The following is a 27,806-nucleotide window of genomic DNA, read 5'->3' on the forward strand; positions in this document are numbered from 1 at the left end:
GTACAGGACCCATGCCCACAGCAAATTGCTGACAGGCTCCCTTGATGTGAAAATGGAGAGGATAAACATAATGCAAATACATTTCAAGTGTTTTAAAATTGCAGAGCCCCAGGGAGAATGCAGGTTCTTGGGACTGGCTGTTGTGAAATTGTGACATTTAGTAAGTGCATGTGCTCACCATGCCAAGAAGACCTGGGCTAGAAGAGCATTTTCCAAGCAGTTTAACACACTGCCTGGGTCTGCTTCACCTTCAGGGGTTTAAGGTATCTCCTATTGCTTCTATCTCCAGAGTTACTATCTCTCTACAGGACAGCATGTATTGGATGTGAAATGCAATGTGAAAACATAAATAGGAAGCCCTGTGTTTGCAGTGTGTGTTAACTCTGTTGAGTATGGATATCCTCATAACCCAATTGCTTCTGGACCTGAGCCATGCCCTGTCGCTGTTGAGCCGCTAGCAGAGAAGGAAAGCCCCCATTCTCAGCGTGGCATAGAAAAAAGTACTTTATTGTTTGAATCCAATATATATATAGAGTTTTCAAAGGTCACCCAGATTGGTCAGTCAGAAACCTCCCCCTAGGCCTGATTGGCCAGGCCTGAACTGTCCAAATCTTGAGACACTGTTTTAAATAACATCCAAACTTTATCTTTGTTTATAAAACACAAAAAGAATTCTCATGGGAAAGACCTGTGCTAGCCACAATGCCCCACAACTCAGTGAAGCTGGGAGTAGGTACTCTCAATCTGAAAACACCTGGCCCAAGGAATGCTGGAATTCCTCACCACTGTCTGGACCTGTACCTCCATCTACTCTGTTTCCAGGGTATCTCACACTGCAGAGCTGCCTTTAATTAGCAACAGGAGCTAAACAACAAGCTCTAAACCCTTGAGTCCTGAACAACAATCACCAGGAAAAGAAATTAATTTTGATGGGGATTCACTGTAAGTACTCCTCAGTGCCCAGACTGGAGGCTGCTAGGCTCAGAGCCATTCCTTAGGAAGCATCTGTTTCTCACTGACTGTCCTGTTTTGAAGCACCTCTAATGAGCCTTTCTTCTCTCCCAATGAACTAATTAATTCCCACAATGGAATTGAATCAACCTGGGATTCCTCTTACCTCCTCATCTGAACCCTGTACATGTAACAAATACTCTCTCTTGCCTTTTTTTTGTTCTCTGCTGCCCACAGCCAGGTCCCTTCCCCTCTATACCTAGCCCATTTGCCAATTCTGTGCTCTGCATACACTCTACTCAGGAGCTGAAGAGTCCATCAGAAAAGCTCTTGGCTTTCCAAGGAGCAATGTAGAGTGATGAGGGATTCCTCCAAATGGTATTTACCTGCTGTCTCCTTCCAGCCCCTGCGGCTGAGATTACACATTTGCCTTTCTCATTTGGCTTCCCTTCTATAACAACCTGCAGCAGATGTTTGATATTTCATTCAGCACTAACTAGAGATGTATATTGTTTTAGTTTCCATTAGTGAATCCCTGACACTTTCAAAGCCTTTTTCTCATGTATTTTATTACTCAGATGACATTCAACACAATTAAAAGATCCATCTCACAGTGGCTGTTAAAAATGTGTACTGAAACATGGATTTTCTCTTTCTGAAAAAAAGTAATTAAACTGACCATGCAGCCTACACAAGGGTTGCCTTGACTAAATGTTTTTAATACAAAACCTGCAGACGATAATGGTGGCAGATCTTTAGCCAGAGCCACACCAGGATATTATTCCAGGACCATCCAGAACTCCCATCAATATTGAGGATGGACTTAGTTTTTAGCAGCTGAGACTTTAAATATACTTCAATTCAGCAGAAAGCAAACAAATAACAGCAGAGGAGTTGCTGCAGCCATGATGGGCTACAGATTTAAAAGGAACTGGGTTTGAAGAGATGAGTTCTCTCTTATTAGGGCAGACAATGTTCCTGAGAAGAGATTGGTTTTGGGATGAGAGACCCTTTACAAGCATAATGCTGACAGGAAGCATCACCATCCAACAAAGCAGCACACATACAATAAAGGTTCCTGTTGAGCCCTTCTCCCTTTCCCTGAGGTGACTCTCTGCTCTTACCTCTGTCATGCTGTAAGTCTGACCTAGAAAGACCCTGATCCCTGTCTCAGAGTCTGCCTCACCAGGTCAGCTCTCAGCTGATCTGTGCTCATGAAGGAGGCAGGGAGGAGGTCCCCAGGGCAGGCAAGAAGCAGGTAGGGAGGTGCACTGAGGCACAGGTGCCTCTGTCTTTGCCCAGTCGTGTTTTCTTGAGCCCTTTAATGGTAACAAGCCAATATTCCCACATCCTCCCCTACTTTATCTTAGCTGAGAGGCTGCTGGAAAGGGGTGGCCACAGAGGGAGCACAGGCAGGGAAAGGGTGGTCCAGAGAAGCTTCCAAGGTGAGCTGTAGCATGCCAGGAAGGGAATGGAAGACATTTTCAGTGAGGCAAGAGAGCTTTAGGTGTAGTTACACCTTTTCTCTAATTCTTTCTCTGATTCCCATCTCAATTGGAGCAAGGGTGAGGAGAGGGGGAAAAGTTCTGTGGCTGGACAGAGGACAAAACATGGCATGGCAAAGACAAAACAGACTAAAAGAGGTCTTCAAAAGGCTCGTTAAGACTGGCTGCTGTGTATATGGCAGATTGATGTGGATGTTTACACATGTGAGCTGGGATAATCTGCCTTTTACTTTCAACTGCAAATATATGATTTGTTCCAAAGGGAAGGAAAAAGGAAAGGAAAATGGTTCTCTCTGCCTCTTCTGGTCTGCCCTCCTATTAGAAATTGTGTTTTGTCCTCCTTCAAAGTGTTTAGGTTGCACAGCACATAGATTTAAGTCAAAAATTGACTTTATCCTGATCAGGCATGCATAAAATTAGTTTTCCTCCATTTAATAATAACAGCAAAAAAGTAAATATGCCAAAACATTAACAGCTATTTCCTTGATACAGTAAGGGGGTTAAATTCCATTACTGACATCCTTTCCTTATAAAAGCATCAGTTCAGTTTGTCCATTATCCCAATATTTGCTTGAATTTCCATCCCAAAGAAATATTATATGTTCAGAAAACAATTTTCTCACCAAGAGCTGTGTATATGCCCTGAATAAGGAAATAGTCATGAAAGGCTTTGAAGCAAATTTCTTGAAATAGAAGGAGTAAAAAAAAAATCTCAGTTACATGAGTTTCTGAATACTGTTCCTCCAACAGACTTTGAGCCCAGTATCTGCCATGGCTCAGTGTTCCTCCAGGTATTTGCAAGCCTGTCCTTCCCTTTCCCACCCCTCTAAACACCTTCCCTATGCTTACATGCAATGTTAGAGCTCCTTCTTCCAGAAAGTAGAACTTGGCTGAGTTGGGGAAGCAAAATATAAACTTCAGGGTAAGAAAAGTAATAAAGTATCATTAAAAGCATTATTTGTAGCTAGGAAAGAATATTCAGGTGTCCTTATTGGGCTTTTCTATACTTAAATCATGAAGATAGAGGCAAATCTTCAGCAGACATTCTGTTGGATTTTGTAATTTCTTTGAGACAGGGAAAAGGACAACTCGCTTTTACTTTTTTTTCTAAGACTTGCACAGTTATTAAAAATTCATGTGTGCTATTGTCCTAATGATTTTGAAGTGGCACTAATTTGTCTGACAAACAAAATGCCGTGAGTGATGCTGGTCATAATTCTTATATAAAATCCTGCCCATCTCAAGGTGTTTTCTCAGTTCTTTCAATTTGCTTCTATCAGTGTCATCCACTGGAGCTCAGCAGTTAATGTGGCTTATTTTCACACCTTTGTAAATGCCACAATCAAAAGCAGTAGGACCTCTGCCTTGAGGGCAGGGAAGGGGCCCAGCACATTGCAAAATAGTTGTTCTTTTTCTCTAAAAGGTGAAGTCACCAATTATTCTTGTCCCTTCCCTCAGGGCTTCCTTTGCCCAAGAAGTTTTAATTACTATAATCTAACCTCAGTTTCCTGTGTCTTCCTAGCTAACCTGCACTAGATAAGTTGCCTTCTAAAGGATTTAATGTGAGTGGGCAGGACTGACTCGTTAGACAGGCTAAAAATATTTGCTCTCTTAATGCCATGGTAGGTTCTGTCCATAAGAGGATTAATTAAACCATGTCTGGGAATATACAGATATGGTCACCAACTGCAGAGCACATTTGCACACACCCACAGTGAAATGAATTAATGTCTCTGGAGAGCTGTGTCACTTTATCTACAGCAAACTTCTCCACACAGGCCCTGTTTGGCTGCCTCTGAAGTGGGCGCAAGGGACCTCAGCCCAGTTTTGGGTCCTTTCAAGCAGGACTGAGCCCTAGCACACAGGAGTCAGCAGAGAGTGCTCCAAACCTCTTCTCCTGCCTCTACACGGAGCCAGAGCATGCCAAGAGATGTCTGCCAGGGAGTCCCCAGGCACAGCCCTCAGGAGACTGCATCTCACTGGCAGGATTAACCCACACTTCACCAAGGAAGGAGTATTGCAGGTGAGTTTACAAACCAATTGTTGCAGAACTGAGGGTGCCACCAGGTGTTCTCTGCAGGACAGGATGTCTTGGTAACCTCAGGCTGTCATAACGTGCCAGTAGCAATAATATCTTTTTGGTTTAGGTGGACATGCAATAGCAGGCTGGTCAGCAGAGCAGAGGGCAGCACTGGCTCCCCTGCTGTATGTCAGCTTGTGACCGTGTTATTTCATTTGAATGGGTTTGGAGTTTACAGGTAACATTCTGTGATGCAGAGCCTAGGATAGATGTTAACCCAGCCAGCAACTAAGGACCACACAGCTGCTCACACACACCCCACTCCCTGCTGTGGTGTGGAGGAGAATCAGAGAGGTAAAACCCTTGGGTTGAGGTAACAACAGTTTAATAATGGAAATAAAGTAAAATACTACTACCACTATAATTAATAATAATAATGAAGGAAAAGGGAAACAGGAGGAAGAGAGAGAGGAATAAAACCCAGGAAGGACAAGGGATTCACAGTGCAGTTGCTCACCTGCCACTGACTGATGTCCAACCAGACCCCAAAAGTAAGCACTACTTAGCAACAGCTAAACCATCAGTGTGTTATCAGTATTATTCTCATACTAAGTCCAAACCATTTAGCATTGTAACAGCTAGTAGGAAGAAAAGTAACTCTATCCCAGCTGAAACCAGGACAGAACCTAAGGTACAGCCAGAGCTGCTCACTCAGTTTTGTAGTGAAGTTCAGGGCTCCTCCCACCAGGGCAAGTCCAGGCCATCGAGTCCTAACAGAATCAGGGAAAAACAGGCACCAGCTGAACATCTTAGCTCCCAGCTCCTGCCTACTCAAGGAGATAGGAACAGTGCCAAAAGATCAGGGGAAGGAGAGAGGAAGAAGGAAAGGGCAAGGCTTTTCTCTACTCCACAAATAACAGCAGACTTTCAATGAAACACATTTCAAGAAGCAGCTTCCTGTCTTTAGCTCTAGGCCGTGCAAGAAGCTAATTCCAAACCTTTCATGTGCCTGAAGCATCACTGGCACTGGGACATGACTGTGCCTTGCTCCTCTCTAACAGTGCCTACAGCATGTATTGGGCTGGGGAGACATTCTGCTCCCAGACCTGCTTCCAAGGCTTCAGCATGAGCTAGGGGTCCTTCGTCCCCATTGGTGATGGTGACAGGTGACCCTGGGGCTGAAACAGCACAGAGAGCTTAGACTTTTGAAGGATTAAGCTGCCAGTAGTGGTGTGGGGGGCCCCTAAATAATATAATGCACACTTTTTTGGAGATCTATAAGCAAATTGTCTACTTGATGCTGACCATGTGATATCACTACAAAACCAGATGGGGTAGGCTGAGGGGGACGCTGGCTGGGCGTAATCCACATAATACACTCACATAACTTGTCATAGTCCCCTGAGTTCATACACATCTTAGAGGGCCATAAAGCAATTCAAGCTTAAGCACAGAACTTGGGAGTTTGATGTGTTTTCCCACCATCTCTTGGTGTGCTGCCCTAGGCCATATCCAAGGCAGCAATGTCAAAATAGTCCAGCTTTGATGGACACTGAGCTGGGGCATTGCTAGCACACTGGAGACAGCTGAGAAAACAGATGTTCTAGCTAGCTATGGTTGGGAATTTACTTTGACCTATCCAAGTATAGAAAAGAAAAGTGAAATTCTTGTAAAACAATTTAGCCATCTGATTGCACCTTAGGACAAATGAAAAGGGGAAGAAACTCTGAAAAATGTTCTTATCCCTTTTGTCCGTGCCTGTGCTGTTGTCTCTATAAGTGATGTGTGTGTTTACTGGTTGCAGCTACCTGCATGAATCTATCAGGCCACAGAGAGCTTTATTGTATAAGATGGCAGGACAATGTCAAAGGGTTTCAACACAGAATGAGAAAAAAAGAGGCCTCTAATCTCAGCAAAAATCAGATGAGAGCAAAACTGTATCCAGGACCATTTCACAAAAAGTACAAATTTTAGTTTCATGAAGTAGGTAGCTCTGTTTTTCCTGGTTACATAAAAAAGGGATTATACAAGTGCTAGTCATAAAAATTCTTTATAAAGATACAGTTATCTTTCCATTCTGATTCATAGCAGTCTTGCCCATAGACCAGTTTAGTCCCTTTCACACAGTATCTGTCTGTAGTCCTTGTGTAATTGCTTGTCCCCTACAGTTTCTAAAACTGGGATTTACTGATTTCTATAACATATTTCCTGAAGTGTGAGCATGCATGTGTGATATTCTGAATATAAAAAATTTGTGTTGGAAATACTTGGAATAATACCAGATTCAGAGATTGCTGTTTCCTGGTTTTGTGCTTCAGTCTTCTGGTTGCTCTGGGATCATAGGACAGTATCCTGTCCCTAGGAATATTTCCTGAATTGGACAAATCAGGTTTTTCAAATAAAATAATAATATGGTGCTGAAATAAACCCCAATAAGATGAAAATCCATGTTCACCACCAGACAGGTCTGGTGCTTGGCTCCATGACCGAATCCACAGCATCACTTGGACCTCTGTGCACCACTGGAGGGTAAAGAGTGGTTGATAGCATCACCTTCTTTTTGCTCCAAGAGCCATAAATGCTAGGTAGTCTGAAGGCCAGTGAAGCTTAACTGACACAAATGTGAAAGCCACCCTGGAAGGAGCAGATCTCGAGGAGCACATGCTCCAGGTTACTCTCCTGTAGGGATGCACCTCACCCCGAGAGTGTTGTGGAGATGCTTCTTACCCACAGCTGCTGAGCCTACCAACACCACATGGAAACACCATGGAGAGAAGCTCCTTCCAAAGCAGCCACAGTTCTGTACCTGGGCACAGCTGGGAGCCCTGCAAAAACAACCTTTCTCACAGTATCCTGGCAACTCTAGATGGAGTGTGTTCATGTGGAAGGGAGGAGAGGTAGGAGGGGGAATGATGTGGGGCTGTTTGAAAACACTTGTATAAATATGTTCAGATTCATTTTTACAAGTAACAAGTACAGTACAGCGACAGATTGCTTTGTACATTTGCTTTTTTTCCATTGCAGCTTTGGTTTTGTATGAAACCAACGATTTGCAGGTTCTCAGCCAAATTCATAGAATCAGAAATGACAGTTAAAAGCAAAAATGATGCAGGATAATTACTTTCCTTCAGTTCTATTCTAACACTGAAGTCCCAGTTGCAGTGCTCTTATCTACTATTGTTGCTGGGCATTGGTAGCAATAGTGAAATAGTTAAAGGCTTTTTGTGATGTAGCAGTAAGCAGAATTATTGAACATGTACAATAGCCTTGATAAAATTCTCAGAGGAGGGAATGCTTTCTGCAGTTGGTAAAGTATGTGCTTGTTTGTTAGATAAAATGTAATTTTACTTCTAGTTTAATCTTGTCACAAAATTCTTGCACTTCAATCCATTTTTGAGAGTCTGAAATACAAAATATTTTGCCTTCATCACCAAATTCATGTATAAACAATGAAATCTGAAAATTTAAATATTTGCACATGAAAAGTAAGGTGTAATATGACCACTGCTAGTTTTAGAGCTAAATTGTTGCATGGGAGATTATCTAGTAGAATAAAATAAAAGCAAACATTTTCACAAGAAGAGCATACTGGGAACTTGCTGTGCTTTCACATAACTATTTTCCTTAATCAGCAAAAATTCCTGCTGTTTTGGGATCCTAGATTTAGAAATGACCAAGAGACAACATAGGGAGATGGTAGATCACAAAAATTATTATGTCAACAATGTTGAAATAATAACAGCAGATCCTGTCTAATGGAGCACTGGAACTAGCAAGAGCACACACAGCAACATGCATGTGTCAGCTTTCAAATTTGGAACAAATCAAAAATTACTCAATAAAGAAAGGCTACTAAATGTTTTCTGGGGTATGGGTTATCTCTTTGTTCTCTTGGGTTACTTTTAAACGCCTAAATCTTGCATTAAAAGGAGATACTTATCTGCAGAATGTTGATTTAATTAAAGAAAAAAAATCTTCCATTAAAAAAATAAATATACTCATAGAAGTTCTTCAGTTGGTAAATTAGTCAAAAGTTTTGTGTCATTTTAAAGGAACTGATGATTTGGCCTCCACCAAATCCATGCACATGAAAGATCCACAGATCCACAGAAAATTCTGCAGAATTTAACCAGCAAAGCTCAGCTTTTTATATTCTGTCAGGTTGTAGAATCTCCCCACGCAGCCTGTTGGGCACACTAGAGTAAAGGACTCAATTAAATACTTTATATTAAATTCTGAGACTCACTTGTAACCTTGCTCACGTACTGAACTCTAAATGCATTTACACAGAAAATAGCAAATAAAACATGACCCCAACGAGCAAGAAGCTCTAGCATTACATATTTGACCCAAGCACTGATCTTCTGCACAGAGGAAAAGACACCTCCTGAGTCAGAGACTTGCATTTGCCTCTCCCTCCTTCAAAGATGCACAATCAGTGACATCCACAAAGGCCTGAAAATCCAGCATGTAAGTGCAACCCAGAGCTCTCACAGAACATCATATAAATGGTCTAGGCATGGCAGACCTATGCATAAATGGAAAAATGCCACATCCTTCTAAATGATGTAAGAAAACCAATATTGGCTCCAGTCAGTATGAAATGTGACTATTTTGTAAGCAGGAGAATTTGGTAAGATTAGTTGACGACAATCCCTCCTTGAAATGCTTAAAATTGAATTGCTTAAATTTTGAATTGAAATGCTCAAAATTGAAATGCTTTTAAAAAATGTGTTAAAAAAGCATTTTTATCTAGAAATGCTTACAGTGAAGAAACCACTATTATCAGCCTCTGATTTCTTACTAGAATGCCAGTTTATGTTGAGAATTGATCTTTCAATCCTCTGTGAAGTCACATGTTTGAATTATTTTTACTTTGTATGTATTCAATTTTCTTTTCTAATTTACAGCTTCAAGAGTCAAACTGAGTCTTTGTGATAGCACACTAGAAAACTGGAACTGGAGACTGAATTATGCCCTGTGGGCAGCCTCACTGTCTCTGTGCAGGGTTTTAGAGTCACCTCCTGTAACCTATTTGTCTTTAAGATTAACAAAAGTGTAACAGACTGAAATGAAACAAGGGTTTGGATACCACCTCATCTACAATTCATTTCTTCTAATCCCTGTTGGCATGGCATGTGAAAAAGAATGAGAAGGAAAAAATTAATTTGTTATAACAAATCACAGCTGAAAAATTGTCCTCTATTCATAAATACATAGAGCTACACATGAATATTTTCAGTGCATGTTTAGAATCATAGAATCATAAAATTGTTAAGGTTGGAAAAGACCTTTGAGATGATCAAGTCCATGCAGCACCACCTCCACGTGCACTATTAAAGCATATTCTCAAGTGCCACATTCACATGGTTTTTGAACATTTTCAGGGGTGGTGCCTTTATCACCTCCTGGACAATCTGTTCCAAAGCTTTGCAACTCTTTCTGTGAAAACTATTTTTCCTAATATCTAATCTAAACTTCTCTTGGTGCACCTTGTGGTCATTTCCTCTCATCCTGTCACTTGTCACCTGGGAGAAGAGGCTGACCCCACCTGGCTACAGCATCCTTTCAGGGAGCTGTAGGAAGTGATAAGGTCTCCCCTGAGCCTCCTTTTCTCCAGGCTAAACCATCCCAGCTCCCTCAGCTGCTCCACATCAGACTTGTGCTCCAAACCCTTCACCAGTTCCATTCCCTTCGCTGGACTCTCTCCAGCACCTCAATATCCTTCTGGTAGTCACAGGCCCAAAACTGAACACAGGATTTGATGTGTGGCCTCAATATCACTAGTGATGTACATCTCTACTTGATTTTAAGCTATAACTATTAAAGGTTTTGTTATATGTTTCTTCCTCTCTCTTTACGCTGCTTCATACGTTAGATAGGTTTTTCTTTTTCCTGAATATTTTTTATCTTGCGTGGATGAACAAGTGACTTGCTACATTAATACAGTTCCTCAAATCCAAAAGCAGTTCTACATTTTTAACTTTTTACTATTTTTAATGTTGTCCTTGTTCCCTTTAATTGATATTAGAAAATATTGCCTGCTTTGCTCATGAAGAGCTTTTTCTCTTTCAGACTAACTAATGTTGTCACTGGAACGCTTCTGTCTTATAATTAATGAAACTCATACATTTAAGTGTTCCATACTAATCCACATTGTTGCTATTTGATGATACAAAGACTTAAAAATTCTGACTTCACCTCCCCCATACACCCAGAGCATCAGTTGTTTGTCTGGCTGGAATCTAGGAGGTTCTCAGGCAATCACACTTTTCCCAGCTGCCCTAGACTCTACTGCTATTTAAGTGGCTAAAATGAATATAAACTGCCGTTTTTTACAACCCTGTTTGATACTCCTTCTAAGTTACTACTCATTTTAATCAAGCTTTTCCATTTTTATTTCAAGTGGTACAGAAAAGGACTGGCAATGGAGCATCAGCTCTGCAAAGCTGTGGGAAAAAGATGAATATGACTACTGAGTCTATAAACAGAATAGAGGAGGAGGAGAAGGAAGAAGAAAGCTATATCAAGAGTTTCCACGGCAGGGTAGTTTTGGTTGCTATATTTTAAAATATTATATTGGCACAGTGAGAAAGATACAAGATTGAAGGCTGAAGAAGACATTGAATGAGTGAGAGACAAAAAGAAGCTTCATTTGTAATTTAGAAAAAAAAAATTGCAAAAGGTCACTTGGTTTCATCGTAGGATTTCTTGAATGAGAAGACACTTGGTCTGGACAGCATTTGTAGACCAAACAAGAATTGCATTGCATGGAACAGTGGCTGGAGGATAAAGCCAGAGAATCCTGTCTTAAAAAACACTTCCCTTTAAGAGTGTGCCTGAGTAGTTATTGAAATATAATTCAAAAATTCATGTTCAAAAGTAGACTGCACAATTTCAAGACATGCTTAAGTCAAATACAGAGTATCCATAGAACACAACTGTAGCAGAAATTGGATGCAAAACCATAGTGTTATCCTGGAAGGTCACATTGACCCTTCTGGACTTGGAAAATCATTTCTCCAAGCCACTAAGCCACATCAGAATTCAAACAAGCTAAACTATGCCCCAGTGACTTGAAGCTTCATATGCTGGCTACAATGAGCATGGCTGGAGCTCACTGTGAGGCAGTTTGATTTTATTCTCTTTTTCTCAGTGCTTCTGTTCCTGAGCTTGGTCTTGTGTAGTAAGGTTTTAATTAGAACAATTTTTCTCTGAACTCTTAGTATTATTCACGCTTGAAAAGTGCCTACCAGTATCTCAGTAAATGTTAGATCTGAGTAGGATGTGATTTTTCCATTCCTTTGAGATTTTTGACATTTCAGAAATATCTTCTAAATTAGATTTAAAAAAGAAAGTGTAAAAAAAACTCACAAATCATAAATCTGAGGTTTTTAAATAATGTCAGTTGAATAATTTATATAATTTCTATTTTCATGTCAAACTTTTCATATATTTTTAGACTGATTAACTTTTGAATTCCAGGTATCAAGGCATTTCAATAACAATAATAAAGAAAGATGTTTTGGAGAAATAAGACAGTGGTGGCTGGAAGCCAACAGAAATTTTTTGGGAAATTTTTCCAACAAATGAAAACATTGTTCTGAAGTCCCCTTCTCATAGCTTCAACAAAGGGACATGTTTTTTACAAAAAGCAGCTCCTCAGAGGAAATGCCTGTCCCCACCTAAAGTGTATGTCACTGCGAGGGCACAGATTTAATACAATGTGTATTACACTGACAAAGAGGAGGTAGGAAGAACTATTTATTTGATTTTAGCTCTAAACTCTAGAATTCATTTTTATCTGAAGATAGCATACCTAAAAATTCATTGTCATTTTCTCTTCAGGGTGATTTTCCCTTGCCTTTTAGAAGTGCATCTCAAAAGAGCATAAATTGGATTAAAAAATCACAATGGGAACAACAGCTAGCAGTGCCAAGGATTTATTTTAAAATCTTTCACAGATGGCAGACAGAGGAGCTGGGTAAGATGATTTTGAACTCAGCTGTGGTCAACAGCTGCTATTGAAAACACCTTGCATTAACTAAGAGGGAAGTACATCTGGAGGAAGTCAGCCTAATCATGGAAATCATGAATGAAACTGGCCAGATGAACTACCATGAAGTGCAGTTCCCATATTCAGGCAATCCACAGCCTTTAATTAGATATGCCTTTCAATTTGGGAAAAGCTTTTACTGAAACCTCATTAATGTAAGAAGCTAATCAACTCTTACAACTGCACTCACTGAGAGAATTTTACCTTTAAACAATTCACCCTGAAATCATTTGCCAAGCTGCAGGTCTTGCCTGGAAGGATGTGTAGTACACACCTTTTTAACTCGTTGTGAAACATCTGTCTCCTGTTTCAGTCAATGAAGACTGTTCCAGTCTGTTCCAGCTGTGTGTTCACACATAACACCTATAGTGTGAGCAATGCAGAGTTTATCCTGATTCTAACAGGGCATTGGAAAATTGTTAGGAAAATAAATTCTCATTCCTCATTTACCAAATATCCCCAACCACACCCAGTTAAAATCAACACTACACAATTACTAAAACATGAGAAATTAACCAAATTCAGAGGGACTAATTAACCAATTAAGAGCATAATTTTGTGGTTTTCTTCCCACTCACTAAATGTGGCAGATAAAGTAAACTAGAGACCAGAAAAAGACCACATTGCTTCCTAGAGTGGTATTTTAGCTTTTTTGAGATATAGAAAAACAATATTATGGTGTTCTTTTTCATATATAGGCATAGATATATGCATAACTGAGTTCCTCTGTGCTATCTTTGCAGCATAACTCTGTCAGCCTTGACTTTGGGGAGCCCTGGTAAAAATAAGAGCAGCAGTAAAGCCTGAGCATCTGAATGCTTTAAGTTACGTCATTCCTGGTGACAGGATTTTGTTTTCATTCTGAGCAGATTCTGTTTGTGCTAGAAGGTTCAGGAGACAGCAGAATGCAGCCAACAAACTCATAAAATAGATCCTGTCAGACAACTACAGCCTCCTTAAAAAACAAGTGAGTGTCTTGATTGTTTGAATTAGAAAAAGCAGCAGAACACAGTGTCTAACTCTAAAGAGCTTGTATTATAATCCTGACATTTGGGCTGCTTCACTTTCTTAATTTTTCATTTTTTCTTTGTCGGTTCCATGGAAAATCAAAGTGGTTTTAAGTCATTTTTTAATGAGCAGAGCACACTCAAGCATAGAGTGGTGTGGTCCAGGAGGGTGGCACTCCCATTGCTGTCAGCGACCAATCTATATGGTTCCCTCAGAAATTAAGTGATGTTTTCAAGTTGATCATCCCCTAAAAAATAGATGGACATCAATACGTCCTGACCACAGATAAATTTAAAAAGTGGAACTGTTAATAAGATTTTAGTACAAATCAATACAGTGTTTCAATTGCCATTACACAAACAAAGGAAAATGCCCTTCTGCAGAAAAGAGAGAGAAAATGCAATAATTTACATCAATGAAGTAATTTAAGGCCATTTTTAGTTTCTCAGTAGACAACCTTAAAACAGAAAGGGTTTCTTCAATAAGTGACAAACATTGATATACTCTCCTCATAACAATTACATTATTGATAATTATTTGTTACACAATTGCACTATCTTTTCTATGAGTCAATGAACTGAGCAACATTTTTTATGTATTCTCCCTTTTCTGTAACTTATATTTCCTGCTGTGACTTAGTCACTATGTCCTCTCGAGATGTACTGAAAGTTCAGGCTCAGTTCTCCAGAGCCTTAACCTTTGGTAGAATGAGGGAAGTCAGCACACTATGTCTATTTCTCACAGGCAGGGAGGCCTTACACCAGATAGAAGATACAGAGGATCAAAGCTTTTTTACTCTCATGCTCCCTTCTCTTTGAGCCAAGATGTCTCAATTAACTCCAAGCTCCCAGGAAGAAGAAATAAGGAGAAAAAGGCACTATTTCATCAGGGTTTAAAACTTTAACACAAGGGTTTGTGAACAATGACACATTCTAGAATACATGACCATGCCTTAAAAACCAAAATTATATCATTTTCTTGCCAATTGCTCATTTATAATTGTTTAATTTCCAAAGCTGATTTTACTATGGCAGACTATTGTGCCACACTACTGGTGAATTAAAGTTGTAGTTTTGCCATAAAACAGATTTTATATGTAAAAACAAGACACAATGGGTCTTTCAGCTCCTCCTCCTGCAGAAGTTTGTTTGATGCATCCATGAAAAAGTAAGTTGTCTCCCTTTTTTTTCTTTCCCTTGCAGGGAAGAGGGAGAGGAGAAGAAGGGGTTAATACTTTTAAGTATCAGTATCAACAAGCAATTTCTTTTTCCCACAAAAATGTTTCCCAAAGGAAAAAAAGAGACCTGTCATTCAAGTAACAGAATTCAAATGGCTCCATTGTCACTCAAAGACAAATTTGGGAGTAAGATGTCAGTGGCCCAGCTGCTTCAGCAGCCACGTGCAGCCAGCACTGATATTCAGACTGGAAGGCAGCAGCCTTGAGGTAAAATGCAAATGAAAGTGGTTTTCCCAAACTCCAGGGGGTCCCATCAACATTATTTCAAATTAAACATTAACAGATGATATTCATAAATAATAATTCTAGATGATCTAATAGAGTCAAGTCTTGCAATTACTTGAAACAGATGAGCCACAACAGAGTACGTCATTGCTTCAGAGCAGGCTTGCAGTGCTTCTGTCTGGGAAAGAGCAGCACAAGGCACTCCTTAGAGAGACACTAAAAGCCACCAGAAAGTCCTGAAGGGTGTGACAATGAAGCTGAAGAGCTCCAGTATCGTGCCAGAGTTATGAAACAATCAGCAGACTGGTGTGCACAATAACTTCAACCCTTCTCTGATGCTAGAAATAGGCTCTGCTGAATGCCAGCCCTCCCAGATGAATGCATTATAAAACCTGCTGAGGAAGTGCCAGGAGTACTCAAACTACATCCCAGAGGTATTTAGACACATCTTACTGCATATTTTTAGCTGTCACACACGACAGCAACTACTGCTTTTGTTGTACAGTAAATACCACTGTCTCCACTATACAGAAAAGTAAACTTTAAAGTTTAGATGAGTACAGTGGAAGAGGTGACTGATTTACTCAGTTGCTCATTTTTCACTTTCCTAGAGTAGCATCTGCTATGGATCCTAATGTATAAGAATTAATTTCTAGCACCAGATTTAGGTGCTGTGCCTAACTTCTGTATCCTTCCTCCTCCTGCTTTTCTTACAAGTAGTATGGATCCTGCTGGATTTTGTCTTTTTACCTATGCAGAATACTGAAGACTTTATTTTTATAGAACTGGAAACAGTTGTGGAATGGAGGAAAAAAAATTCATCCTAATATGGATGAACGATCACAGCATATATAACTGTGCCAAAGCTCATCCAACATTGTTTTAATTGAGATTTCTGCTCCCAGTGAAGTTGTTACTTCACAGGCTAGCTCTGTAAGTATCTACCTAGATCTCAAAGGTGCAAAATTTGCAAGAAAGGAAAGTGTCTTGTACAACACCAGCAGCTGTAGCTGGAAGCAGCAGAGAAGTTTCTGGGCACCACACATTCTTTTAACTGGGGCCGAGGATGTATTTTCAAGCTGGTACTAACATGGCCACAGTGCTATTAATATTTGAAGTGGCTGGGAAGTTCTCCCTGGTGCACCACAAATCATCAGATGCATGTACCACATGTCCCACTGCCATTCAAACAACCTCCTGCCCTCAAGCACAAACACATTAATATCCTGCCTCAAAACCATTATTGAGAAAATATAATTAAAGGGAGAAGAAGAATAAAGAAATGGAATACGGAAAATTGCAGAGCAGGACCAGAAAACACCTTTTCTGAACTATAGATTGTAAGTAGGTGCTTATAAACTGCTTGTCAGGAATCTTTATAGCATTTTGTAGGACTGTTTATTTACACACAAAGTCTACATTTAGTCCCAATCAGTTTGTAGATATTTATTGTTTCAATAAGTCACAGTATGCAAAGAAATGTTCACTTACTTAAAACCTTTTACTAATTTTGGAACATTTTTTGTTGAAAATTAGATTCAGTCTAAATTATTTCCTTTGTCATACAGTGTAGAACAGATTTCTATATCCAGATTCAAATACTGTATGGAATATAACAATGGATATTGAAAATATTGTCTCAATACAAAAATTAATTGTACCTAGCTATGTCAACCCCCTCAAAAAAAAAGAGTTAAAGCAGGTTTCAAGATCTTTAAATATTAGTAAAAGGAGGAATATATGTTGTATGTTAAAACTAGGATGTGAACAGAAAAGAAAGTTATATAAGAATGCTGGAAATTAGCAAAAGAAGTGAGTCCTAAAACATTTCCATGCAGGCACATGACTGAAGAGTATCTCCTCATGGCTACCTGACCATGCAGCCTGACTTCCCAAGAGTTTGGACAGGATACCTTCTTTCCCTCCTTTAAGAAACTGACAACCAATAAAATACTTTTAAAATCAACTCAAGGGTCCTGAACAAATTTTTTAAAAGTGGAAATTTGTTTGCAGTACCACTATCAGGATACATAAATATGTGATGTGGAACAGACATATTAAAGTATCAAGGTTTAGGACCATTAGGTCTCCAACAGGAATTTGTAAATAGCTAATAAAAATACGGTTGGTTTAATTACTCAAGCAGTGTGTAAAAAGCTCAGACACCCACATAATCCAAGTGCCAATTAACAAATCTCATGATTGCCAAATTACTTCTACATTTGCTCTTCAGATCCTGAGACCAGAGTAAAAGTAATTTGTCAAAAAACTGCTTTCATTCCAAGTTACTTCATTATTTCTTTTTTAGCATAATACCACACCAAAATGTATAATCTCTGTGTTTTGCTACTGAAAGAGTAAGTGATCACCATATGTGCTCTACTTCCTATGAAAACAAATGAACACAGAACAAAATCATCACTGATAACAGCACCTATTTGTCCTTGTTGGGATTGTTCCTCATTTCTTCTTCATTTTTTTCTTTTGTTATGATAACATTTTAATTGAAAAAAAAAAAAAAAGAGCAAAAGTGTCATATTCTTGTATCTTCTTGACTTGATAGCTTCTGGCATTCATAAAAAGGAGAGACTGGCCTGCCAGAAGCTCAAGAATCTTTAAAAGTCTCCAAATATGCTGGGGGTAGTGGATGACATAAAAACAGTCACTTACTGCCAAAGGGGATAGACTTCATTGGCTTTGGTTTTGCAATTCTCTGCACCTATGCTTTTATTGCATTTGGTAATGCATGTAGTGATTTAAAGCAAAATGAAGTGAATGGAAGGACTCCCAGAAGTTTTGGTGAGCTTTGAATGAGACTTTTTTTCTGCAAAGATTGTTCTCTGGGGACAGAAAATGCATTCGTTAAGCATTGTGCATTAAAGTAACACAATAGGAATGCTATGCAACTGTGCAAAATACAGTTGCTATCACTTGACTTAAAATATCCTGAAATGTTTTGCTTTATGGCATTAAAAGTAATTCCTTTTCTTGGACTGTTGTTGCTAGGGCTTGGTTTATGTAAGAGTTTTAGGAAGAAAGCAATCTGAAAAAATGCACAACTAGCACCACAGAGAATTCATTATTCTTTCAAATGCCTCTTTTGAAAATCCTTTCAAACTTTTTATTCTGTTGATTCAACAGAAGGAGAGCCATTTACAAATAAAGAGAATACCAAGAAAATGGTCTTTCAATGCTCTGAAGAATTGTTTTGTAACACTTAACCATTCTGTGTTATCAGACATTGACACTGCAGAGGTGAAGTCCAGCTCAGCCCAGGAGCAAGGGATGTCCCTGGCCCATGCACAGTGATGCCTGATGATCTTTTGTCTTTTCTTTTTATACATTTTATACCCTTTCCCTTTCCTTGTACCCTCTACACACACTCCTTTTACCTTTGCCCCACAAGTTTATAATCCTTGTAGTCTGATATTTGGCTTAGTTTGGGGCTTTTGCAAAGTGGGAAGACCAAACATTCACAGTGGGAGGCCAAGAGAACACTATCTCAGAACTAGAGGCTCCAACCTGGGATGGAGTCTCTCTCCCTGGAACATATTTTGTAAACTAGACTGTAATCTCATTTGGGGGCAATTACTTCATCTATTAAGTTTCTTATTGGGGGATTTTAGGTAGATGTGCTAATTTGTAAGTTTCATAAAATCATATATGCACGGTACAGGGTGTGCTTCTCAGCGTTTCCACCTTTGATGAGTTGTGCACCTAGGATCCTATTAAACCAAGGAAATGCCCTTTTTCCCTTTACTGCTCTGTCTGCTTCATATTTCTACCAGCTGAAAAGGAAGCAACAGGACTCACCCAGGAAGCTCAGGGCTCCAGGGAGCTCACTGTGATGTGTGGTCACACTGCTCACCCAGCTGGAGCCCAGGATTTCTGCTCAGCTGGCTGAGCTGCCTGAGCCACTGGTGCAGCTGGGTGCACAAACATTGCCCAGATGGAGTTTCTAGTGGAAAGGGATGATGTGACCAGAGGAATTCAGACACAGAGCATCAGACTGAGTAAGATTTATGAACATGTGGGAAGAGGAATGGATCATATGATCCCTCCTACTTTGGATCACCATTCCTGGGCACCCCAGTGATGGATTAGTCAAGCTGGAAGGAAGATATTCCATCCCAGCTTTCTGGATGAGTTCTTTACCACCTCCTGACACAGCCAATTAGTGCAATTCTGGTTACAAGACTCCTCACGAGTGTTCTGTAACAAGCACAAAACATTTTCATCACTTTAAAAGATATTGGCTCCATGGTGAACATTTCTCTGCAGATACTCCCTATGCAGAAAATCATTATTTCATGTATACAAAGGGATCAGGGTGCATTATTGCTCAGTTTATGCTAAAATTGTGGAGGAAGAGAACCTTTCTGCTTTCTGAAACAGGCATCGCAGGTCACCCTTCCTAGAACAATAGCTTTGCTGTGATGTAATCTGTCTCATAGTCTACTCATGCTTTGTGAGAAAGAAATCAACTTTGCAGAGCAAGGGAGAAAAAAAGCACATTGATTTCTTTATTACTATGCTGCAGATATTGGAATTTGACCCTATATTCTTAGACAGAATTTAAAAATGCTCCAAATACAGTAATTCCACAGAAATACTACAAAATTTATTTCAAGAAATATATTTCATTAAAAGGGGACATTCTAGATTTTTCTCTTATGTGCAGCAAAAAAGAGCTTCAGATGGAATTAATTTCATTTTTTCATTTCCTTTTATTTTCTTCTCTTTTCAGCAATCTCAGTCTTATGTTTAATTTTCAACAGCTGAGTGCCTAATATCTGTGTTGCCATGACCTACTATTACGAAATCCATGTATCAAAATGAATGAAAGTTATTAATATGGAAAAGAGCAATTTTATGCAAACAGAACATTGTCATGTTATCTCATACCAGGGTTGAGAACAATATGTAGGTAATTACTTCTAAACAGTTACACTTTAGTCATTTAGATAGTAACTTGGAAACAGGAAAGAAAAACCTAAGGAATGTTATCACAATTCTTTTCCTTTCTCTAGGTAGAGGAATTATTCTCTTTAAAGTTGGCAAGTTTTGATACTTTGCTGGGTTTTGTAGTAAAGCTCTATTAAAATAAGAATGGAGAGAAACTCTTGGCATGAGACTGGGTAAATTAAAGTTAAATTGCATAAACCTTTATTAAAAACAACAGGACACAATGAAGGATGAGGAAATTATACCTCTTGTATTCAAACCTAGACTGATTTCACAAAGCAAAGTTGCATTTGGGTTTTTTTCAGTATTCTTGCAAAAATAACTCCCCTGAAATATCTTATTCTGTTAGACATTCATGCTTGGAGCAACTTTTAAATGGATGTATTATTGGCAGCCTAACTTCCTGTGTCTTGGCAATATGTAGACAGAGCTCAGAAAGCCATTATTTTCACAGAGGGATTTTGAGACTTCAGATCTGACACTGATTCGATTAAATTCTTTTCATATTTTTATTTCTAAGTGCATTTCAGCTGGACAGATTGTATTAATAAATACAATTTTGTTATTAAGTTGCAGATGGGGTTTTAAAATAGCTAAGTGCCTGCAACAGCAATAGCAAGAAAGCCTTGCTTCTGTGTAGAAGGAATCAGGTACTGGTGATTCAGGACCTGAATGGTGCCCATGTTTCTTCAAGCACCTGAGTCACCCAGGTGGGAGTCAGCTGGCTGGATTGCTGGCATTTACTTAGAACCACATTTTTAACTGATGCACCTTCAAAAGTGCCCACAAGGATTAACTAACATAGACATCAAAGCAATAAAACAGAGCTCAGCTGAATTACGCGGAGAAAATGCAACAGCCAGGTGCAGCCTGACTGAAATAAGCGTTCTGGGTTTTCTGGGGAGATACTTTTCATAATGCCGGTTTTCTGGCAAAGGAACATGGAAGAGCAGGAGAAGATGGAGTATGGGCCACTTTTCTCTGACAACTGCTAAGATAAATGTATTTAATCCTGAGGCTGGAGAAGAACCTCTCCGGTCATCAGCACATCACAGTCAACATATTTTGAATCTTTCCATTTCTTCCACTCAGCAAATACTTTTCTACTCAAACACAACAAAATGCAAAAGGGAAAACAATTTGGCTGGATCAAAGGCCTATGATGAAAACAGTTTCCAAAGCATCAGGATTTGGGGCAAGCTTACACTGCAGAGCCTCTTGACAGGGTTTGTTTGCCCAGCAGGAAATGTTAGTGGAAATCTCCACTACAGTGATTGTATTATCTGTACTTCTCAAGCCAGATAATTTGTAAGAAACTTGGAATATATCACATGGATTCATGTTGTGTCATCTAGACACAGTCTTCAGCGACTCCAAACTTGCTATTTAAAGAGCCTGTATGCTTCTTGCCAAGATTATCTTTTCAGACTTTCTTTTCAGAATGTTCACTGGCAATATCGACTGAATTGTCTGAACAAATGTTTGATAAATTTTCCGTTTGAAATTCTGAGTTAATATATCAGAGGCTTTCAGTTTGCATGGAAAATTATGCACATCTCCAAGTGAGTAAGTGAAGCTGAACCGAATGTTGTACTCACCAGATTTTTAAGTGATAGTTTCTCATTGCTAACAAAGGAGTAACACAATCTGTGCACTTTTTGCTGTTGCCCTATATTTTTGAAGTTCCCCTCCACTTGAACAACTCTCACAATTGGAATGAGACTAGATGTGATACTGGGGATGAAGCAGCACAATATACAGCATGCTTTCCTGGAGTCGATCATGATCTACACAAGCACTCAAAATGTGTGCTTTTCATTGATATGAAATCCAGTCCCTGTGATGCTAGACTGCTGGTAAAGGACTCTTCAGGGAATATATCTCATAACTCCTTAGACTACTGCAAACCTACCTACCTCTGAGCTCCCTTCCAGAAAATTATATAAAACCTGTGCTTGCACAATAAATTCTGCTGGGAATGCTGTTATCAGAAGCATTTGGGCTGTGCCTATCCTGAAAAGAGCTGTCAGCCTGACTAACAGAGAATCCAGTCTATAATCTGGAAGTCCATCTATAGCATCTGGCCAGGACTAAAAAGACCACAAAATTTGAGTAACAGTATATTTTTGTGCACAAGCAGGATGAAAGTCTTCAGATGACACTTGAATGAATATATGGGCAAATTCTGCTGTGAAAAAAAGACATCAGTAGTTTCACGCTAGAAAGGCTCTCCAGAGAAATCTTTTAGGTGTATATATGTTACATAAAGGTATTTTATATATATTGGGGGGGAGGGTATATTTATATATTCATTGGACTAAGTACCATATCTAGAAACATGAAGATATGTGAGAGTCTTACAGTCCAGAAAAGATCACAGTGATTTTAAAGTCCCCAGTCTGAAAGAATTCAAGTCAGGTATGTAAATAACTCAGAAAATCTGGTTTTTAAACACTCAAAAATAAATGTCAAAACTAGTGGAAACTTATTAAAAATTCATACTGCTGCATCATTCAGCCATCCAACAAAACAGCAGAAACACTCCTTAATCCAAGTGCAAGAGTATTGCAAGTTTAACATCAGAATCTTACCAATTTCTCACAAATCCTTATCAGATGCATCTTTACACAGACCTTTCTGAAATTTAAAAAAGTAACACAAACATTTCTTATTTAAAAAAAGAAAATTGTGGTGCAAAATTATTTCCTTACTTTTGGGAGGGAAGCTCTTGATCCTGAGCTTTGCGTGGTCATTGTCAAAACTGTAGTGATACCCAGTGCAACTCTGGCTGGAGCAGCATCCATGTTGATCCAGAAAGAAACCCAGGATAAAATGACAATCAGCAGGCTAGGAATGTACATCTGGATTAAATAGTATCCCATCTGACGTTCCAAATGAAACTTGACTTCAATGCATGTAAACTTTCCTAGAACATGAAATTACTTTCATAAATGCTTTTTGCACATTTTTATCTTGTTTTCTGAACATAAGTTAGAGGTGTGGCCTGTTTTCTAACTGAATACAAGCAGATTTTGATACACAAACACTAGTCAGCCACTTGTTGCATGCTAGCTTGAGTGAAGCATGGGACTGCTGAAGTAGACCATGCCCACTTCCCATTAACTGAGAAAATGAATATTAGCACAATTGTTTCACCTCCAGAAAACATAACGCAATGCTTTTTTCCCAAAATTCAATGAGCTTTTACTTTTGTCAGATACAATGTTAAGTATTAAAAGGGGACAGCGTTTTGGTCTTTTAGTGGTATGAGATTAAGCAATCATGTTTGAACAGACAAATTGTAAACTACTGCTCTCACAGTGCTATGGTAGATCACACTCCTTTGTCATTCTGCTCATGTCATTTGCCTGTGTCTGTGGAATACGTCGCACAGCAGAATCAACTCAAAGTCTACTTTGAATTTTGCTAACAGTCTGACTCCAGGAAACGTAAACCAATCTCATGGGAAGTGAGCGATTCTTCAAACAACTGATAACTGCTGCACAGCAGTCCTGGAGGACAGAAGTTTCGGGTTGCCTGGCAGTGGAACACGTTGTGCAGTGGGAGCTTTGGAGTCCTGAGCTGCAACTGCTCATCAGCCACTAATGCACTCTGTGCTGCTTTCAAAATCACCCTGGGTGAGGCACTGTGAGGGCTCTCGCTCCAGGCAGACTATAGGAAAACCTGAAGTGTCATGCTAATGGTTTCAAAGGACACCTTTTGTTCAGGTTGGGAAAATGCACAAAGTTGCATTGTTCCTCGTTCACCCTTTCAGTGGAAATTAGATTATTAGCTCCTTTTTGTGATGTCCCTGTGTTTTTCTGGTTGTTTGCAATGCTGAATGGTGGGTGCAAGAGTTGGCACTAAGGGGAGTGCAGAGGCTGTTTGACAAAGAAATGAGTTAAGACTGAATAATATCCTCTGACTGCACAGAAGTTCTAAAATGAGTGAGCTGTGACTTGAAAGGCAGATGCTGAGACCTGGGCAGTGAGTGTTCCTCACCAGTGTGCTCATACCAAAGGGGACTGGGAAGGGCTGTGGTGGCCACGTGTGGCAGCAATGGCATGAGTAGCACAATGTGTCAAAGACTCTCCAGGCTCTTGTGGCACAGCCTGGACAGTGGGTTTAGGAGAAGGCTGACTAATAAGTTTTATCCACATTTTAATTTCACATCAAACCTGATGGAGCAAACTACAAAGACAGCAGTGGGGGGGCCAATCACAAAGTTTTCCTTCCTTGGTACTTTGGGCTCCAAAATGAGAAGCCTCATTTATAAAAATTAAAACCAATAATTTTGTTTTCATAAGAAATTAATGTGACTTTACTTTTGGCAGAAGCAGAACCTCTCACATTGTGTTATTTCATAGAGTGAAACAAATGTATTTGATACAACCAGATCAGCTCTTATGCTGAAATGATGAAAAAGCTATTCTAGATGAAAGGGATTATATTTAATCCCAGAAAGCACACAGAAAACTGTTCTCTAAATGCTGTCCCTATTAAATAAACTCCAAGCAGTTAAATCAAAATTTTAACAGAGTTTCCTCTTCTCTGCAAAGCTAAAGATAGAAAACACAGCATTATAAACTCCTAAACAGCAAATGAAAGAGAAAGCTTTAGAGCATTAAGCAAACATTTAAGGGTCCAACATTCTACATCTGTATGATATTCAGATCAGCAATGAAAAGATTGTCTTTTCACATGCTACATCTCATAAATTAGACTACACATAAAAGCTGGGGAAAATTTGATATTTTTCCTCACTGGCAATTTGACATGCTGGAGAAATAAACCAGGTTCAGAAAAATCAGTACTTTAAAAGTGATGAATCAATATTTAATAAAAGAGTTAGTTTGTTAGAATAAGTTTCATTTTAAAGATATAAAAACAATTAGATTTTTTATCAATTTTAATACTTTAAATATTTTTATGATTTTAAGGATATTAGAACACTTGAATGAAATTAAAGAAAATTTGGAAATCAAATTTTCCAAAAAATAACAGGAAGAAAATTTCTTTCTTTGCAGATTTAAAAATAAGTGTGGCTGAATCAAATTTAATTTCAATTTTTTTTTCTCTTTACCCATATTTTCCCTTTACAAATTGACAATAGATACCATTGGAGCAATCAACAGCAAAAAACCAGAAAAATACTCACCAGTGTTGTAATGTTTTGTGCAATAACCAAGTTCTTTATCTTCTTTCAAAATAAACTGTGGCAGGGTTAAACCCTCTGCAACTTGCACAGGTCCATCACTTAGCCACTCAAATATCAGATCATTCATGGTGTAGCCAACTGCAATAAAGAAATCAGAGTTTATTAGATGGCAGCTGACCAGAAAACAGAAAATGATGTTATGTCTGAGAAATATGTCTTTTATTGCAATGCATGTTATCTCAGTTACATTTTCAAACTATTCTATTAGAAGGAGCATGGTTCCTGTTAGTTGCTGACTGCTGTAACTACATTATTACTCTATTCAAAAGAAGTAAACACTGTCATATTCTGAAGTACTGCCCTGGTTTGCCCCTAAAAAGTAATTTTTCTGGCCCAAACCAGTCTATGATTCTCTGGGCACAAAGGCAGGTGGCAGCCTACAGTTCATAGCCATGGAACTAAATCCTTTCTCCCCTCATTAAAAAACCCCAGTACCTACTGAATATTGGGATAATCACTGGCACCTGCCACAGTCTGAGCCACTCCTGGGTTTGTCTGATTGCTGCCTGGTCAGGCTGAAGCAGTGCTGTGGTGCTACAGAGTCTAGAGGGTGTGTGCTGCCATCCCACTCATGCCTTGCCAGTGTTTAGCACACCAGCTTGAGTGTCACTAACAGGATTTCTGCTTTATCAGGTATGTTGCTTCCATTTTTCAAAAGTGAGCCTAACTCAACTGGACATAGCGAATCCCTGGCTATGTACTAATTGTTTTTACTTTCCTGAGATTTAATAATTTCTCCCACACAGCATTGCTGTATTTATCCCTGGAAGTGATGCAACTCTGATGGGTTAGGTGATGTGACCCAGGAGGGAGGAAGACAAGGGAGCAGGAGCAGCACAGAAACACAAGGCCCACACATTGTGGTGATTAATGGTTAAAGCACTGTTCCTCCATTGTTTTGCCTTACAAGATAGGAATATTGAGTCTCACCACAAAAATGTGACAATACAGATACTAATTCCTGCATCTTAGGGTAAAATCTTGATTAACCCTAATTTATCTATTATTTCATAGATAAAGCAATTGGGCACTCACAGCTCTCTAGCTGCATTGTACATGTCTGCACATCCATAGGAAAATTCTTCAAGTCCATGGGACAGGACAAGGTTAAAGTAAGCCTAAAATTAGAGGGGGGAAAAAAAACCATATTAGACATCTACAGGTTTTATCTAAAGCCCCATACTTAGAGTTTAAAGGATCAAGACCAAATCTTAACACCTCAAAGGCTGGGCTCATCTCCCCTTTGAGCTTTTAAGCACCCCAGAGCTGTGGAGACAGAGTGTGAGAGCAACCTGAGCAGCCTGTGCTGGCTGAGCAGAACCCAGGCTGAGAAATCAACATCAGGACAGCAAGACATGCTCTCCACTAATGCACCAGTGAATTTTTTATGTACAATACTGAAACAAATAATCCAAAAGCTGAAATGCCTGGTCATGGGACGCATGTTTTTAAGTTTTATTTTGGAAAAGCATAAAATGGAAACAACAACCATGGGGTTTTTTTAACAGAGTGCTTTTGTTCTGTTGGAACAATGAGTCCCATTTCCAAGCCTTCATTCTTACTGCTTAACCACTAAAAGAAGGAAACAAACATCATACAGTAAAAGCTAGAATCACATCACATTAAAGGAGTACAGATAGAAGAAAGTAAGCCTAAAGGAACGTAATCATACAAAATATATTTCTCTTTTAATTTTTCAGTTGTTATTGTCCCAGATAAAGCAAAACTTTACTTAAATGGGAATACTTTTAATGCTTCTTTCTTTCTTTCTTTTTTTTTTAAGTTGATTTTACCTTTTTTGCATTTGGTTGAAATCTATCTCAAGACTGTCTCTTCCATTTTATTTATTTTCTTTTTCTTATGTGAGGAGAAGAAACCATTTTTAGCTAACCAAGATCTTGGGATGGCATAATTACAAACAACTAGCTGCTTTGAGAAACAGTATAATTGTTAGGATTTTGTTTTAAATCATATCTTTATTTCAGATTACATTCGGCACAAAAAACCACTTTGAAACAAAGAAAGAAAAAAAAAACCTCTGTGCCCATTTACTATGAAGGGTGATAACAAGATTGTCTGATTTGAAGGGACACTGAAGCATTATGATAGTACAATGAGAATATTGTTTTAATTATGTCAGTGAACCCACAGGTCAGCTGTTTAAAAGTATAACCCTGAAACTATGTTGTCCCACAGATAGATGTAATCTCTACAGAGAAATATATGACTAAGTTCTGTCTCCCACAGTGATTTTGTTGTTCTTACCACATACAACTGATCCAAGGTCTTTCAGTATATTTTTTCACCATGTGAAGTTTTGAGTACCACCTGACTGGGATTTCTAGCCATACAATCACTATGACAAAAAGATGATATTAAGGTAACTGAGATCAAAATTGTCTCAGCCAGATCCAAGATCACATTCAACATCACTGCTGTTGCCTACATGTGGACTACCTAGACGAAGTCACACTATTTTCATCTTGACACAGTCTTCAGTGAACAAGATGATAATATTGGGAAATTAAAGATCACTTTTATGTGGCAGTGAGATGAATAAAAGTCCCCAGTAATCTTCTCAACATCACCATAGGAAGAAAACTCTCATTTAACCTTTGGGA

The 27,806-nt window shown here is 39.0% G+C and overlaps 1 protein-coding gene across 8 annotated transcripts in view; it reads right to left on the reverse strand.

The window, feature by feature from the left end:
* The window catches only part of GLRA2 (glycine receptor alpha 2), a 121,629-nt gene that overhangs the window by 50,349 nt on the left and 43,474 nt on the right, over positions 1-27,806 (reverse strand). For all 8 annotated transcript variants that reach the window (XM_085051788.1, XM_085051831.1, XM_085051815.1 and 5 more), the window contains 3 exons: positions 26,221-26,303; positions 25,126-25,263; positions 22,679-22,893 (listed from right to left, as the gene is read on the reverse strand). In XM_085051788.1, the coding sequence (XP_084907914.1) occupies positions 22,679-22,893; positions 25,126-25,263; positions 26,221-26,303 (436 nt within the window). The remainder of the gene's footprint in view (positions 1-22,678; positions 22,894-25,125; positions 25,264-26,220; positions 26,304-27,806) is intronic.

Source organism: Lichenostomus cassidix, chromosome 1 (genome assembly GCF_008360975.1).
Source record: "Lichenostomus cassidix isolate B80296 chromosome 1, HeHo_3.0, whole genome shotgun sequence".
Taxonomy (NCBI): Eukaryota; Metazoa; Chordata; class Aves; order Passeriformes; family Meliphagidae; genus Lichenostomus; species Lichenostomus cassidix.